Source organism: Rutidosis leptorrhynchoides, chromosome 8 (assembly GCF_046630445.1).
Source record: "Rutidosis leptorrhynchoides isolate AG116_Rl617_1_P2 chromosome 8, CSIRO_AGI_Rlap_v1, whole genome shotgun sequence".
NCBI classification, from domain to species: Eukaryota; Viridiplantae; Streptophyta; class Magnoliopsida; order Asterales; family Asteraceae; genus Rutidosis; species Rutidosis leptorrhynchoides.
In genome coordinates this window covers 35,765,320-35,781,977 of record NC_092340.1, presented here as the reverse complement: position 1 = coordinate 35,781,977, position 16,658 = coordinate 35,765,320, and the positions used below count along the sequence as shown (strand labels likewise).

The window sequence follows — 16,658 nt, the reverse complement described above, 5'->3', positions numbered from 1 at the left end:
AGGTGTGCTGGCAAAGCGCAGAAAAAGAGAAGTCTTGGAACTGGAAAACGGATTGAGCAAAGTAGGAAGGAGGCTGTGGACAAATTACAAAGACTGAACCTGACTTCAAAGGATCCAAATAATTCAGTATCTGCTGAAGTCATTAACGAATACCTTGCTCCTGACTCTAAACCCCTGCGGACAATATTCTTCATCATCATCTGATATTAGAAATTCTAAAATATCATCATATCTTTCATTATAAATATCCTCCATATTTCTGAAGATATTTTCTTAATTTTTCTTATTTGAAATCATTTACCTCTTCGCGCTATCTGTATTACATCATAAAAGAAACTATTTTAGTTTCTAAATTCTGAAATATTCAAGTTTAAAATAGGAATATTTTGAAGTAGTGTTGGGAACTGAAGCATGAATTAGTATAATATAATGACACTTGATCAATGTGATTATATTACAGTAAGTCATGCTGAGTTTCTAAATGGAATGTGATGATTCACAGATCATAACATCATCATGTGCCATGTTATACGACTCTTGTATTCTATTTAACCTCTAAAATATCAAGAAAATATTTCTTGATGATTCGGCTTTTTCCAAGGTATTTTAGTAATTTGACAAGTCAAGATCGTGCCATCACAATTTCCTTCCTAGAACATTAACAATGTTCATTTCGAAATTCATATCTGTGAATTCTGGACCATTACAAGCGGTGCTTAATTGCAAGAAGAAGAAACGAAAGGACAAAACTCCGAAATAGAAATTGGGGTATAAATTGCAGCAAATAAAAGAGAGCATTAACTATGAATGATAATGATTATAGAAGACAGAAGCAGAGACTTTGAAATATAAGGGAACATATAAAGCCCAACGACAAACCAGAAATTATAAACCATATATATCGATGCATATAGCAATATAAAGACACGGGAGAACTAGGAACACTATAAACCCAAGAGTATAGTAGAAGTAAATAGATTCTTCCGGCGGTAGATGAAAAAAAGAAGAATGACCGATATGAAAGTTAGAAGTATATCGAGAATCAGAACTGGATGGAGCATATTGATGAATACTTTAAAATATGAGTTGAGGGGGAAAGAATAGAAGGTGATGAAACATGACTAGGAACTTAGAAATCAACAGATTTAACTCACACAATGGCAGAATAAGTGAATCAAACCCTCTAGTGAATAGGTTAAGTTTTTTTTTGATTAATTTAGTCAAACCACAACTAAATCAAGTGTGATTAGATCAACACCTAGAGCTATTATTCACCACCTGGGTGATTTGGACTGAGAAAGAATCGAAGGAGCTCACTAGATCTGAGTGTGTGTAACAAATGAGAGGCTTAACCTAAAATGAAGAACATAAGACTTTATATACCCCTGCTGTTGACACACCCATATGATTCATTCATCACACGTACGAGTTGGCTTCATCAACCGTACGGGTGATCACTCACTCGTGTCTTATCATTTATGTTGTAATTGTGACTTAGCTCAGCATCAACCATGTGTATGAGCCTGTCAGCCGTACTAGTGAGGCTTCACTCGTACGTCTGACTAAGTCTAACATAGTCAAACATCTAAATCTCGTTCCTGCAGTTCCTGTAACCACATACAAACACGGATAGGATAATAACGAGCAATCATGGTGGCCTGTAAACTGTTGTACCTGCAATGGACGTGGGTAGATGTCTAGGGACTTGCATAAAATGCATCAACAGATGGTGTGAGTTGTAAGGAAACGAAGGAGGTAAATATATAAGAAAATCTCTGACAGAACAATTAAAATGGATGATCGCATTTAAAGCGGATCCTAATTCCCTTGATTACCGGAGAGTCAAATCTTATTAAGAAGATTTTCTTCAAATCCCTTAAAATCTGGGAATCAATCATATCTACGTCAAATGATAAGATGAATCTACACTTACTCATTTCACTCTTCTATGTTAGCTTCATTCGTACTCTTCATATAAATGGATTGTTTATCCAAATTATTTGCTGATGATAAAACTCTAATTTTCAGCCCATGTGCATCATGAAAACATACTTATTATCATTCACGACCTTTCCACTCAAATTTCGGGACGAAATTTCTTTAACGGGTAGGTACTGTGACAACCCGGAAATTTCCAACCAAATTTAAACTTTAATCTTTATATGTTTCCGACACGATAAGCAATATTTGTTAAGTTAAATTTCAAGAATTTTAAACTATGTTCATACATTCATTCAACCTCGACCAAGTTCCAATGATTCACGAACCATTAAACGAATATGATTATATATGTATATGTGTATATATATTATAACTTGAAACGTAAACAAAATATTAGATTAAATACTTTATATGATTGTATCTGTTTCAAAATGTTTATCAATGGAATTAGAAGATAAGATCAAATGATTGAATTATCAGATATATATTAAATTATGATTACAAGTCTCTGTTGAAAGGCCCACGTTGATTTGAGAAATCTTTTCATTTTAACAATATTCGGAAAATGGTAAAGTGATTTATAAATATGAACAAATTGTCAATCATTGAGAACTAGACAAAGGATAGTGGAAGATTGAATCTCATAAAGACTCGATTGATCTATTTAGTTTCAAACGTACAAAAACGTTTTCAGTTTAAAAATAACTTTATTATTAAAACGTATATAACTTTTATAAATATCTAGAACCACTTTTGACAACTCATTACTTAACTAGTATGATAAAGATAACGATATTTATATTTTATTTTATTAAATATATATAACGATTTAAATTAATATTATATATATTATACACGTATTATACGTACATAGTTTTATACTTTTACTATACTTAAACTTTACCTTTACTTTAACTTTAATAATTCACTTTAATAATTCATACTTTAATAATTCACTTTAATAATTCATACTTTAATAATTTACTTTAATAATTCATACTTTAATAATTCACTTTAATAATTCATACTTTAATAATTCACTTTAATAATTCAAAAATCTATTATAAATAGAATTCAATAGGTTTCATTATTTCATAGAAACTTGAAAATAGTTTTCTCTAAACTCTCTCAATCGATTTACATATATATATTTACTCCGTATTATCTCAAGATATTATTAGTATACATAAAATATTACGACGGAGTGCTGTCCGAGTGATTTCGAAGTTGTTTTTTTTTCGAGTGGGATATGATTAAGGAAATTATGAGTTATAGCTATGGAGGTGATTGAGTATGGTTCATGGGTATGCTCGTGAGGTCAATATAGTGTTTATCATCTCCGTTGCGTTTATGTATCTTTCCTGCAATATTGAATCTCAATATTGATATGTGAGTACTCATAATTTAATTTTTACATACTAATAGTGTATCCCTGACTAGTGCTCGAGTATATAGGATTATGCATGCTTGTAGTTTTGATATTGCCATTAGATAGGTTATGTTGATTCCGAAATTAGTTACATATACGATTGAGATAAGGTATAATATATGCATGTCGTTGGAAAGCTAGCGAAAAATAGTTGAATTTTGGTTTAAGAATCACTTGAATCCAAGTAACGGTTAGAAAGTTATGAAATAAACAAATTGCATAATTAATTTCGTAATTAAAATTGCTGATGATAATTAGTGAAATAATTTTCTGGGTTATAAAAAGTGGTTATTTAGATTCTACTCGTCGAGTAGATGAATTTTCATATAAAGCACGTCTCGTTTCGTTGAACGGTTGTCAAGTTATGGACAAAAGAAGTTTTGCAAATTTTGATGAAATGTCGAAACGGGAACTGAAATTCTCGCTGATCTGCGTTGTTTCATATATAAAAAAAAATACCACTGAATTCTTTGCTGTAAGGTCTAACAAACGACTCTGGCCATTTGTCAATTCGAGTCTCGACGATTTTTCTAAAAATCATCAAAGTTGACGGTTTGGTCACATTTTAAAATTCTAAAAAGAGCTGAAACTTTTTTTATTTAAAAATTTCAGTTTTGTATCAGTTTTCATGGTCGGCCTGATATGTATTTACTCTTGCCAAAAATCATGTTATATCTTTGTGGTAACAAGAATTTGCAGGCTTTGACCGTTTGTCAATACGAGTTTTGAGGAATTTTCTAAAAATCTCCAAAGTAGGCTACTCGGTCACTTTTGTAAATTTATTAAAGATATTTTGTTTCGTAGTCTATAGTTGCTACAATTTTACCTAATAAGATCGAGATGTAAAACTTAATATGTGTGAATTTCTATATTGGTTTATTTATTGTTGCAAGCTTTGTTTACGAAATATGATATTTGGTTTTGTTTTAGCTTACTCTATTGGACGTTGCACCCGTGGTTAGGTTTTTGGTTGCTCATAGCATATCCAATGCGAAAGCGAACTCGGTAAGGCTTTATATATATGAAAACTGTTCTTTTTAAAAAAAAAATGTTGTAGGGGTGTCAAATGAGAGGGTCAAGTTAATGATTATTTGCTATTTTTAGCTTATGGAAAAATAGGTCAACTGAATATCAGATGGTAAGATATATTTATCTTAGATTCTATATATTGATGTATGAATTTTTCCATGTATTCGAAAAGGCAATATTGTGGTACTGAGGGGTTAGATGCTTTTGGTTTGTCCATGTATCTTTTCCTATATAAGTAACAAAGTATTTATTTTTGGGATTTTACAGTTTCTAGCAAATTGGCAATCTTCTTCAATGATGGACCTGGTGCTTAGTTAAAAAGTTTCTTGCTTTATGAACTTTCTTTATGGTTGTAATGGAAGTCTTCGTACTTGGGCTAAAATGGGCGGTTCAGGTGACATCTTCAGGTCAAAATGGGCAAGTTTTGGACGGGTCAATACGGGTTGCGTGCCACCTTTGATGCCGCTGCTACTCCTCCTCCAAGTTTTTAATATGTTCCATAAAAGTAATTTGCAATTTTTTTATCAAGTTTGGTTGAGGTTGACGTCAAAAACAGGTACGGGATAAAAATGGTCAGAATGACCTAATCCAGTATTAATGATCGCGTAAAAGAAGTTGTATTTACGTTGTTGGTTTTGCGGTCGTTCAAAATCCGCAGCGAAGCGCGGACCACCTAACTAGTTCATATATATTACTTGAAATTTTTGAAGGTTTATGTTTGACAATAGATTGATTGTTATAAAGAAATTTATTAGTATTAGTAAGTGAGGTTACACTTGCAATGAGGAGACTAAAATAACTCAATCAAAACATGCAAACATGCAGTCTCTTACATATAAATAAAATCCATAAAATTCAAATAACGTAGAAAGAATGATTAATGGTGGACAAAGAAAAAATACTACAACTCAAGTCCTTAAATTCATCCATTACAGATTCTTAGATGTTTTAATCTTAATTTTGGTGGGGTCAAGATTTGAACTTATTATATATAGTCCTTAAAACTGCAAAATTTACATTATTTTTTGGGGGACCATGACCCACCTCTGGCCCTTAAATCCTTCGTCACTGGGTTGAAGTATAGTTAAACTAACTAAACATACTCAAAAACTAAAAACTATATTCTGAAATCTAACACGAGGACCAATAATCTTGCAAAAGTGTTTTCTGACAACTGATATAACAAGAACTCTAATGATCGTTACGACTACATACAAATCTCGACTAGTGAAGAAATCCCGTCTTCAACAAAATGATCATCATTATAAATGTGACAATGGATCTTAATTTGCAAATTAACGAAACCTCAAGGGGTTGAATTATTTGAATATAATAAAGCATGGGAATGGGGTCAGTTAGATTTCATCTCACCTTTTGACCTAATTAGGAAAAAGTAAGAATAACAAGCTTGATATTAGGATTTTGTTTTGTGTTTGGATACCTAAACAACAAATAACTACTAAGATGCCCGTGACAAAGGGCACATGTGGTATTCGCTAAAAGCTTACCAACCCTCACCACCTTACCTTCAAATTTATTTCCCAACTACTGTATTTTAACATTTAACCATCACAATATAATGTAATGATTGTTGTTGTAATATTGCGTAATGGTTCCTGATAGCCTCACAAGAGATTTCAAATTCAAACCTCACGACAATCACATTTTGGGTTAGCTAGAAAAGGGTTAGAAATAGTAACAGGATACCGTACATCCAAGTAAATACTCACCATTTCCTGATAACCGGAACAATAAACCTCATTCACTTGCGTTTGTTAGCATTATTAAATTGATTATTACTACTTCAAAACATTATAATAAGTTCATAGAGTGATCGAACTTATTCCCAGTTCTATGTTAAGAGAGTTGACACCGGTCTCTTGTAGCATGCTGAATGCTGTAAATCCATAATACGAATGGTAAAGATCCGGAAACTGTCCAGGAAACTTGCTGAAACCACCGTACTGCAAAAAAAAAAAAAAAAAAAAAAAAAAAAAAAAAAAAAAAGAGAAACAAAAGACGATCAACAATATACCTGTCAATTTAGACCCATACTCCCAAATTTGGGTCAATTGGGTCAAGCTTTCAGGTTAATTGGGTCTTGAGAAAAATTAGGCCTAGTTTCATCTACCAAACATTATTAGGTCAAGCTTTCAGGTTAATTGGGTCAAATGGGTCGAGCATTAGAAGTTTCATCTACCAAATATTTATAAAAAACACTCGTGGTTATATCATTTATTATGTATTATAATATTTCTTATATATATAATAAATAATATAATAAATGCAAAAACGCAATGTAAAAGTATATGACCCATTTGACCCGTTACCCGTTTCGACCTGTTACCCAAACCGACCCAACCTGACCCTTTTGGACCCGTTTAAAATTTTTACCCGTTTAACCCATGACCCATTTCAACCCAAAACTAATTTGACTTGTTACCTAAACCAACCCAGCCTGACCCGTTTGCCAGGTATGATCAATATTGATAACAGAAAAAAATGACCAATAATATGTTAAAAGAACACACTTTCAAACTCAAGGTTAAGGGCATGTATTGTTAGAGCAGCAACGTACCTCGGACTGGCATGTAAGCAAAAATTCACGTAAAATTCTGTCATCGATGAATTTGCCAGCCCCTATGATCCTCAAAGCCCCACCAATCCTATATATTACCACAAATCAAATCAAATGATCCCTGAAATAATGTGATAATAGAACAAAATACATCAACGATAATATGAACTGACCAAAAAGCGTAACATGTGTCACTCGCTTTGTTAGGTCTACCTTGGAACCCTCCATCGTATGCTTGTCTCTGACACATGAGAAATATGATGTTAGTTATGAATTATAGGATTCACTTCACTTTCAAAAAAACCCTATTGGTGACTGTAACGTTATAGAACATTTTTAATTATAAGTGTACCTGCAAGCACCAATCTAGAAGCAATGGAACATCGATGATGCATGATGATGTCATTTGAGAAACTAGGTCATCTTCAATGAATCCCATCAACCGGAGAGATGCAACAGCACAGTAAGTCGCACCACCTGTAAATCTAGAAGTAAGAACGTTTTATTATAAGTAATAATAAAATCAGTTCTAGAAATTTAACATTACACACATATCATATTCATAATGCTAGTTAACATGTTAATACTGTTGTTTACTATAAAAAAACAACTAAGAAATATGACCAATACTGTCGAATTCAAAAAACAAATATGTAATTCAAAAGACGTGTATATACTGATTACCTAAAACAGAAAGAAAACTCACCATGAGACTCTTGACCAGGAATTAGTCCAAAGCCACCATCATACGACTGCAATAAAACATTCCCTTATAAGCCATATACTTAAATATAAACTTAACGCGGTTAACTCATACTCTATTAAAAAACCCTAAACCCTAAATAAATATACACGCCAACTAATTTAGCAACAATTGAACATGAACATTAACTCAACACAATTTCGGAGGGTTAAATACCTGATAAATTTTAATATACCTGACAACTCAATATGTAGTTCTTGGCTTTTTCTTTATCCATGCCGCTCCAGTTATCCAACATCGAAGAAATAACAGCTACAAAATCAAGTGACTACGATGAGATACTGAGATTCAGTACAGACAGAATTAGATTTAGAGAGGTAACGGGATAAAACATAGACTCTTACCAGCACAGTAAACAAACCGTAGATCTGTCTCTGCACCCGTATGAATAGGCATGAAACTGATGCAGGGAAGTATAAGAAAGCCAAAAGGTTAATGGCAGAAAATTAAATGTACTACAGTGGAAAAATATGTGAACATGTATAACTCAGATAGCTAATCTAGTAACTCTTTGCTACTAATTACTGCTATGCATATATAAAACATAATTTACTTAAGTATCGGAAAAATGAGAGACCCACAACATGATTTATAACTCCAATAAACCTTACAAGAGACAAGATAGAGGGGTTCTGCATTCATGCCCGTGGATGCGGATATAATACACAAGATAAACCTCCTATGATGAAATGCATTATGATGGAACTATGCTTATCAGTTGATTAGTTGCTGCTCATTACATGTATTTCTAGAAATATAACATTACTAAGTAAGAAACATTATAGATGCATTGAAGTTGAAGATATATGCAGGCTAGTGATTGTGATACTATTCTATTTTGGTCTTCTAGCATTCATAGCCAAGGGCCCGAGGTTGCAAAACTCGCTATTCAAGAGTAATCAGTCGGGACTTTGAAAGGGGTAATAGGCAATTTGGGGATTAATCGTATTGTACTTCTCAAACATTTAAATATTAAATTTCGAAAATATATGTGTAAATATAGAAGAAAACCATAAACATAAACATAAAATTTAACGTAATTGTCTAAAGACATTCATTTTGTTCAAAAACTTTAAAATTCTAGTTTGAATTCAACGTCGATTAATGTGTCAAAATTGGATTTGTTGATCAAAGTCAGCCATGAAACATAAAAAGAAGTAATCGGGAGTAATCGGATTTTTTTTTCCAACAGTGTTCATAGCTATACAATATCTGTATAAAAACTTATAATGTTGCTTCAGGATGACATCATGCCATGAAACATAATAGAACCAATGAGAATTTTTTTCCCTGGTTGATAATTCTACTTATTAAAATGTGGCATCCTGTGTACCAATGTATAGTTTTCTCCTACTTTGGTCAACCAACTTGATATGAATTTTCTTTGTCAGATAAATTAACATTGTGATATTTTTCATTTATTTTGATTACTTTAATGTCAAATTTAGCATCCACAACCGTCTTCACACTTCTTCAAAAAGTATTAACATTTACCTTCCATCAGGTTGTTGAAGATATTTCATTGACTTCAACATCAACGTAGAGTCAATAAGTGAAAAGTCATAGCCAACTGTCTTCAATATAGCCAACGCACAATATGTACTCGCCAGATGACTGTTATTAGGAACCGAAACCTGTAAGTAAGCACCATCGTAAGCGAAATTCACCTAACATACAGGTAAAAATCTTAAATAGTATACACTACATAGTGATAAACCTTATCAGAAGAATGAAACTGAGAGATTCTAGAACCATGAAATCCATAAAACTGTCCTGCAGTAAACAAATAATTATTACATTCAGTAACTACAAATTGTACTCATGAACTGAGACATAAGAATTAATGAATTATTCATAATTCATACCATTGTTTAGTTCATCATCATTCTTTGGATGAGCTTGCAATGACAGAATCCAATTGATTACGGCTTCCCTATCAACCTAATATAATCATTACATAATTATTATTTGAATATTTAAACAATTGATTTGATTCAGTGATCGAAATTAAGTTGACGTAGTATCAACTAAGATGTGTTGAAAGTCCACTGTTGCAAAACAACCCGTCTCGATGCCCGTTGCGACGGTTTGGTGACTAGCCCGTCCCGTCTCGAAGAAAACCGTCTAATATGACAGTCAACGGTCAAAATTCGGGTCAAAGTTGACAAAAATCAGGTCAAAGTCTCTCAAAATTTGGAAAAGCCAGAAAGTCGGTAAAATCGGTAAAATTTGTCGTATTATAGTTTGACTTTTCTGTATTATATTATCGGTGATAACAATTATCAGTACAAATTAGTCAATTAATGTTTTTTGCTTTAAAATATGTACACATATATACATTTATATACTTATATATTTAAAAGTCAACTTTGGTCAACGTCCATCTCGACCCCGTCTCGATCTTTTTAGGACCCGATCGTCTCGACCCGTCTCACGTCTTTTGCAACCTACTTGAAACATTAAGTTGAGGTGCTAACTAAGTTATTAATTACTCCCCAAACTTACGAAATCAGATCTTAATTCTTAAATCGATAATTATGAGTGATCTAAAACAATTTGAAAGTAATTTAAACTTTTGAAAACTTACACGATCGAGTGCGTGTAGGATGTGGAGACCGGAGATGATGAAGTATGCGAGAGTGAGATGATTGATTTCTTGACCTTCGTATGGTGATGGCAGTATTTCGTAATTCATCTGTAAATATCTTATGTGTCGATCCTTATCAAACGACATATCTTCTGGTTGCAAATCGACATCAGACGACGAATGTGAATCACCGTCGTCCGCCATTGTTGTGAGTTTTTTTCGACCGGCGATTTAAAGCTTGAAATTTTATGGTAACCACTGACTTGTAGTTTGGTACTTTGGCGGAATTACCCCTCAAGTTATACTAATTGCTGTAGGATCGTTATAGGTCATACTAATTGCTTAGGATCGTTATAGGTCCACCAACATGTACAACATATAAGCTCATGAGTTCCACATTACTCTAAAACCAATTAGTGATAGAGTGAGGTTCTCATAAACTTATATACATACATTTCTTTCTATGAGTTTCCAATGTGGGACCATTATGCATTTTCTTAACCGATTATCTCCAACAATTGCAAGTATAACCCAACTTTTTTTCTAAATTCTAGTTTTAATTCTTGAATTTTACATTGACTCTTTAAAATGCAAGTTTAATATTATGATAATTTGATTTGATTATTATTATCAACATAAACTAAATCTGTTAATATTTATCCGTAAATAATTACCTAATTATTAGTATTGTTTTTTTTATTAGTTGTTTTATAGAAATACGGTGATTTTTTTTATTTTTATTTTTGGCCGAAAAACGATAAACTTTATAACCACTTCAAATAAATGTCATGATGAATGATGATACATATTTGGAATTAATGTGAAATGTGCATTGGCAAGGTTACACAAGCTAACACATTAGCACATTACCCTCCTTGTATCAAGTTTTAACACGACATCATTTATACGAAAACAACAACAAAAACACTACAAGCTTAAGTACATTGGATAAGAAATACATTCATATCTCATTATGCAATAACCTTGTGGAGGAATTATGCTATGCTGATAACTTTTTCCAATTTCACTTTAAAAGCAACCTGAATTAAGCTGTTAATAAAATTTCATCACAGTATTACAAAACCCATTGATGTGAAAATTTATGGGTCTTGAATTAGTCGTTGCCTGATAAACTACACTTATAAGTAACTATTTAATATAATCCTTGCAACTTTTATAGCATGACCTGTTGGTTTTTGCCAGAAAAAATAAATTTGTTCTGAAGGAAATGAGAATGCAATGGTAATGAAAGAATGAAGTGTTATATAGGTAACTTAAATACCAAAGTTTAAAATTAAGGTGAATTAATCGGTTACCTAGGTTAAATAACCTACCAACACGCAACTCGATATGGACTCTTCACGATATGATGGTTCTGTAGTGTTCGAATTTTCAAATAGAAAACAAGGTTAAAAGTATTCAAGTCACAATCAGGAAGGGCAGAGTAAAGAAAGATGCAAAAGCGAAAGCGGAAGAGAATCATTCAAACTCTCAATGGTGGCTCAATTGTTTTGGAAACTTAAACGGAACATAATTAATTAACATTCAACCTTTAACCTTTACTACAAGGCTAATTAATACGGGTTGTAACGGCTACGTCCTCGACTTCCACTGTCGTTATTACCACGCCTATGGCCACCACCCGAACTGCTTCCACCCGAACTCCCTCCTCGCCCACTTCGACTACCACTTCCACCTCTTTGCTGTTGTGGGGCCGGCGGTGGTGTGTGTGGCTGCACCCCTTGTTGCCTAACACGTATTTTACAAAAAAAAAAAAAAAAAAAAAAACAAATCAAAAACATTAATCATCAATCATCTAAAAGCCAACACAAGGTTTCCACTTACAGGACATAACCGATCCTTCCATCAGGTAAAAGCATCGGCATCATTGCCATACCACCAGCCGAAGGTCCCCTTCCATATATAAATGGCTGCACAACCATACAATTGAATATGAACCAGATAAATGTTGAAAAACATGAGAAGAAACAAAGACACACACACACACACACCTGTGGAAACGAAGCAGCAGCACCATAGCCTGCAGTCAGAGCACCGAATGCACCGCCGACTAGACCATAACCAGCACGAGAAGGGTGGCTAGGGAGCAAAGCAGCCTTATGTAAGTTGGAGGACCCACCAGATGATTTTTGGTCAGCTTGAGGTTTAGCAAGAGAGCATTCCAAGACTTGACCTATATAAAGAAACCAAAATTATCAGTTTGACTTTTTTATTAATTTTATAAACAATAAAAAAAATACAAATAAACTTCAACTAAACATTACCATTTAGCTCATACTTCTCGGTGTTTTTAAGAGCCTTCAAGACACTTGCTCTATCTGCAAAATGAACAAAACCAAACCTACTCCTCTCATGACCCGGTTTTGCTGGAGGAAGAACTACTTTCATGATCTTTCCATGGTGCTCGAATATCTTTTCTAACTGATCTTGTGTCACATTTTTTGGTAAGTTCTTCACATAAACTGCCTTAACCTGCTGTAGAAACAACACGAAGTTAATAAGTTTAATTAAGAAAAATGAAAATATTAAGTATGTATTGTGTTGAACTTTTTGGCCGGAGGTCCGCTTAGAAGCAATCTCTCTATCCGTCGAATCGAGAGAGGGATGACTCTCTCTACTCTTGTGAGTGTTTCACTCGGGGTGGAGAAACGATTTCTCTTTATTCAAGGATAGAGGAAGGATTGTCTACGTCACACCTCCCCCATACCCCATTCATATGGGATTGGGTTTTGTTGTTGTTGTTGTATTGTGTTGAACTTAATTGATTAAGCAAGAACCTGGGAAGAAGCTGAAGACTCGGCATTTTTTGGGTCAGCCCAGCTCACAGTTGGAGCTTTGTCATCAAGCTTGAACTTTGGGTTCAACATCTTTTGTCTTGAATACTCTGCACATGCATGGTTATAATACTCTATGAAAGCAAATCCCCGATTCCGCCTTGAGTTTTGTGGATCCTGTTACATAATGGCAAATAAGTTTAAAAACAGATGCTTATAACAAGAAAATATATATATATAATTTAACTCGTGAGGATATAAACCTTTAGCAGCTCTACAGCATTAACGCCTGGTCCAACCTTTTTGACGACTTTTTCCATGTCATCCACAGTCCAACTTTTAGGAACATTACCGATAAATAACTTGTGTTTTGCTTGGGATGTTGAACACTTGATCCTTTTACCCTGTAATATATTACAGAGCAGGAATATGATGTCAAAAAGCTGAAAGTGCCAAAAACCAAAGCGCAACATCTTTTGACATATCAAATTCACACTTCAACGGCTTCATATGACATAATACAAAATATAAGATGGTAGAATTGACCCATGTACTTGAGAATCGTTGATTCTCAAACAGACAAAAAAAAACACTAAAAGAGGAACAGGTAAGACAGACTGCCCAGAGTCCACATGTGTTGCATACAGCCTTTTGAATTAACACATTGACTGTTTATTAAATAAAACTGAAATAGTAAAACTGAATCCAACCCAGACCATTTAGAACTGTTTCATGATTGGCATGCTTAGACCCATAATAAATGTTATCCAACCCACCCATTTTCCCACCTCTATAAAGTTGTTTAGGATAGTTAAATACCTTCAACTCTTTATTATTAAGCTCCTTAATGGCAGTAGAAGCCAAATCTTTAGTCCTGAAGGTCACAAAAGCATAGCCTTTATTCTCACCTGAGTCTTTACCTCCCATTATCCGAACCTATTATAGATTAATCAACATCAAACTAACAGAGTATACAAAACAAACCCTTCTCAAATATGTGTGTGTGTGTGTGTGTAGAGAGAGAGAGAGAGAGAGAGAGAGAGAGAGAGTACCTCTGTAACTTCTCCAATAGATTCACAAAACTCTTTCAGAACCTCAACGGTAGCATCTAGAGGAATCCCACCAAGATATACCTCCGAACCATAAGGAGGAAGGGCAAGAAGTTCATCATGTTTTTTCTTTAAATCATCTTCATCTTCTGCATATTCCATTTCTTCATCTTTCCCTTTTTGTTCATCTTCATCTTCTTCATCTTCCTCAACTTCTTCTTCTTCTTCCTCCTCTTCCTCTTCTTCTTCTTCTTCAACCTCTTCCTCTTCTTCTTCCTCCACTTCTTCCTCTACTTCTTCATATTCAACCTCTTCTTCCATCGCTTCCTCATTATCTCCACCAAAATCAACCTGTTCTTGTTCTTCTGGTTCAGATGGCTTCTCTATCTTAACAGTCTTTGATGGTTCTTCAGCTTTGACAGGTGCTGAATTTGCCTTTGCTCGTGTTCGTGGCATCTTATGTTTATAAATATATAAGCTTGAACAGCAACTGGAATTGATACACAGAACCGAGATGCATTTACAGAAAAAAGAAGAGACCAAGGGAAAGATTGAATCAAAAAGAAACAGGAAAAGAAGTGCCAAAATGAGAACATTGATTGAATCAGTGCCATTAGATATGGTTCAAGAAGTTCCAATGGCAATTAAGTTCAATAAAAAGGGATGACAATTACAGATTCAAGATTCGTGAAGATGATTGGTGTTGGTCATCAGTTGAAATCAGTGAATCAAGATAGATTTCAAATGGTATATGGTAACTGTATCTAGTGTTTAAAGTTACAATCTACCATCAGCAATGCAGTAAAAAATCAAGAGAAGGTAGAAGTGCAAATAATAAGGTCGAGAAATCAAAAAAATACAAGAATATATGTTCATGCAGAATAGAAACTATGTTCAAGCATGGTTAAAGGAGAGCTAAACGGGTTTGTCATGAAATGATATAGTTAAATGGAAGCAAAATTTATCAAGATCGAGACTAATTTGTCCTGTTCCAAAATCTGCCTGCAGCAAGTTAATGCACAGGAATTGAGAATATACTCACCAATGAGCAATTCAAATATGCACAAAAGCAATGCTTAATATCGTATAAGCCAGCTTGTAAATCAACACACAGACCAATGTGCAAGGGAATCAAATCGATAAACTTGACCTTCTAATATATGTTCTTAAACAAGAGAAATGGATTTATCCAATAATCTTGTACATTTCCACCTTCACACTAGTGTGTAGACCTTAGACTAAATCCCACGTTACTAACTAATGTGACACAAAAACAAGAGACATTTAAAGTTACCAATATATTGTGTGTAAGAAGTAAGAACCTTAATACACCTGCACTCATTCCTCAGTCCTAAAGACAACTATGCAACTCTACGTGCCATCATTTCAATTTCAATGCCACTTCATATAAGCTCAATTAGAACACCCTCAGTAAGATTAGCATGCACTGAGCTTGCTAGTCCTATTTAAAGGCAGGTTTGTCCCATTTATGGTCATGTATCAGTTTATTATGATGGTTTGTCCCATTTAAAGTTTGCTAGACCTATTTAGCGAAATAAACCCATTTTACGCGACCATCCTAATATTAACTAATTTATATATCTATGACAGATGACAAATAGTGACCCACAGATTAAGCAATGCAATCCCATCAAACCTTGAGCTTTTCGACCGTATGACCCTCACCAACCATTCTCGCCTTTTACTTTTTAAATATTGCCAATTAAAACATAAAACACATACTCTAAAACGTTATAAGGTGATACGACTCCAAACACAGAATAGGTGCCCTAATTTCAAAATTATACTGATTGATAACAACAACATATGCATACATAGTAAATTATAAGCACGTAATTGTAGAATACAAGGTCAAATTTCAGCATATGAGCAATGATATCTAATTGTAATCATCTCAAACTATACAAATTGAAATTCAAGTGTGTAATTTATCAATGACTCTGTGATACTGCTATAACACATACAAACAGTGTCGGTAATAAATGAATATTCATGTAACTATGTAAGAAAAATTTAGGGCACAAAATAATAAGAATTCACGTTTATGTTACCTGCAACGAACGGTGAACGAAAACAAGATGGTAGCGCAAGAACGGCGTTGAAAGTCGGGATGAAATACTATTTATTGCAGGTTAGGTTAAAGTTCTACCCTCTTTGATCCCTTCTATATTAATTTATATATTTTTATTTTTATTTCTATTTCTATTTATATTATATATTATATATTATATTTCTATTTATTTCACACAGCGGAGATATTTTCTTCTCTTTATTTTATTTTATTGTTATTGTTATTTTTTAACTTATTTATATTTGTATATTTACATTTACATATTAATTTAAATTTATGACAGAATTATTAAAGTAGTCCCCGTGGTTTGTTTTATATTGCTTAAATAATCCTTATGGTATTTTTTTGATTGGTATAGTCCTTATTATTTGCAAAAGTTACTAACATAGTCATTG

The 16,658-nt window shown here is 33.5% G+C and overlaps 2 protein-coding genes across 4 annotated transcripts; both read right to left on the bottom strand.

Annotated features, from left to right (window-relative positions):
- Positions 1-6,222: 6,222 nt before the first annotated feature.
- LOC139862426 (geranylgeranyl transferase type-1 subunit beta) lies at positions 6,223-10,540 on the bottom strand. Its single transcript, XM_071851026.1, has 11 exons — positions 10,328-10,540; positions 9,606-9,681; positions 9,458-9,513; positions 9,235-9,374; positions 8,085-8,140; positions 7,916-7,992; positions 7,684-7,729; positions 7,330-7,454; positions 7,151-7,218; positions 6,978-7,065; positions 6,223-6,363 (listed from the first exon to the last, which is right to left on the bottom strand). Exons 1-11 carry the CDS (start codon positions 10,529-10,531, stop codon positions 6,223-6,225), a joined length of 1,077 nt encoding a protein of 358 aa, XP_071707127.1. The 5' UTR covers positions 10,532-10,540.
- Positions 10,541-11,697: 1,157 nt separating this feature from the next.
- Positions 11,698-16,362, bottom strand: LOC139861635 (heterogeneous nuclear ribonucleoprotein Q). Of its 3 annotated transcripts, none has more exons than XM_071850084.1 (9): positions 16,244-16,362; positions 14,175-14,661; positions 13,942-14,058; positions 13,386-13,526; positions 13,126-13,299; positions 12,613-12,823; positions 12,340-12,521; positions 12,173-12,258; positions 11,698-12,076 (listed from the first exon to the last, which is right to left on the bottom strand). In XM_071850084.1, the coding sequence occupies exons 2-9, from the start codon at positions 14,625-14,627 to the stop codon at positions 11,902-11,904; spliced, it is 1,539 nt and encodes a 512-aa protein (XP_071706185.1). In that variant the 5' UTR covers positions 14,628-14,661; positions 16,244-16,362; the 3' UTR covers positions 11,698-11,901. The 3 variants fall into 3 exon arrangements, with proteins under 3 accessions (XP_071706185.1, XP_071706187.1, XP_071706186.1); XM_071850086.1 differs by having other exon boundaries at positions 12,613-12,820; XM_071850085.1 differs by having other exon boundaries at positions 14,175-15,173; positions 16,244-16,347.
- Between the last annotated feature and the right edge of the window lie 296 nt (positions 16,363-16,658).

What these genes read in the sequence shown, in the direction of transcription:
- LOC139861635 (XM_071850084.1), bottom strand. Translation starts at nt 14,627, where the DNA reads ATGCCACGAACACGAGCAAAGGCAAATTCAGCACCTGTCAAAGCTGAA. An exon ending in ATGCTGTAGAGCTGCTAAAG is followed by an intron (nt 13,300 to 13,385) that starts GTTTATATCCTC and finishes ATTATGTAACAG; the next exon opens with GATCCACAAAACTCAAGGCG. An exon ending in AGTCTTCAGCTTCTTCCCAG is followed by an intron (nt 12,824 to 13,125) that starts GTTCTTGCTTAA and finishes TTGTTTCTACAG; the next exon opens with CAGGTTAAGGCAGTTTATGT.
- LOC139862426 (XM_071851026.1), bottom strand. Translation starts at nt 10,531, where the DNA reads ATGGCGGACGACGGTGATTCACATTCGTCGTCTGATGTCGATTTGCAA. An exon ending in TGATGATGAACTAAACAATG is followed by an intron (nt 9,514 to 9,605) that starts GTATGAATTATG and finishes TGTTTACTGCAG; the next exon opens with GACAGTTTTATGGATTTCAT. An exon ending in CTTCAACAACCTGATGGAAG is followed by an intron (nt 8,141 to 9,234) that starts GTAAATGTTAAT and finishes TCCCTGCATCAG; the next exon opens with TTTCATGCCTATTCATACGG.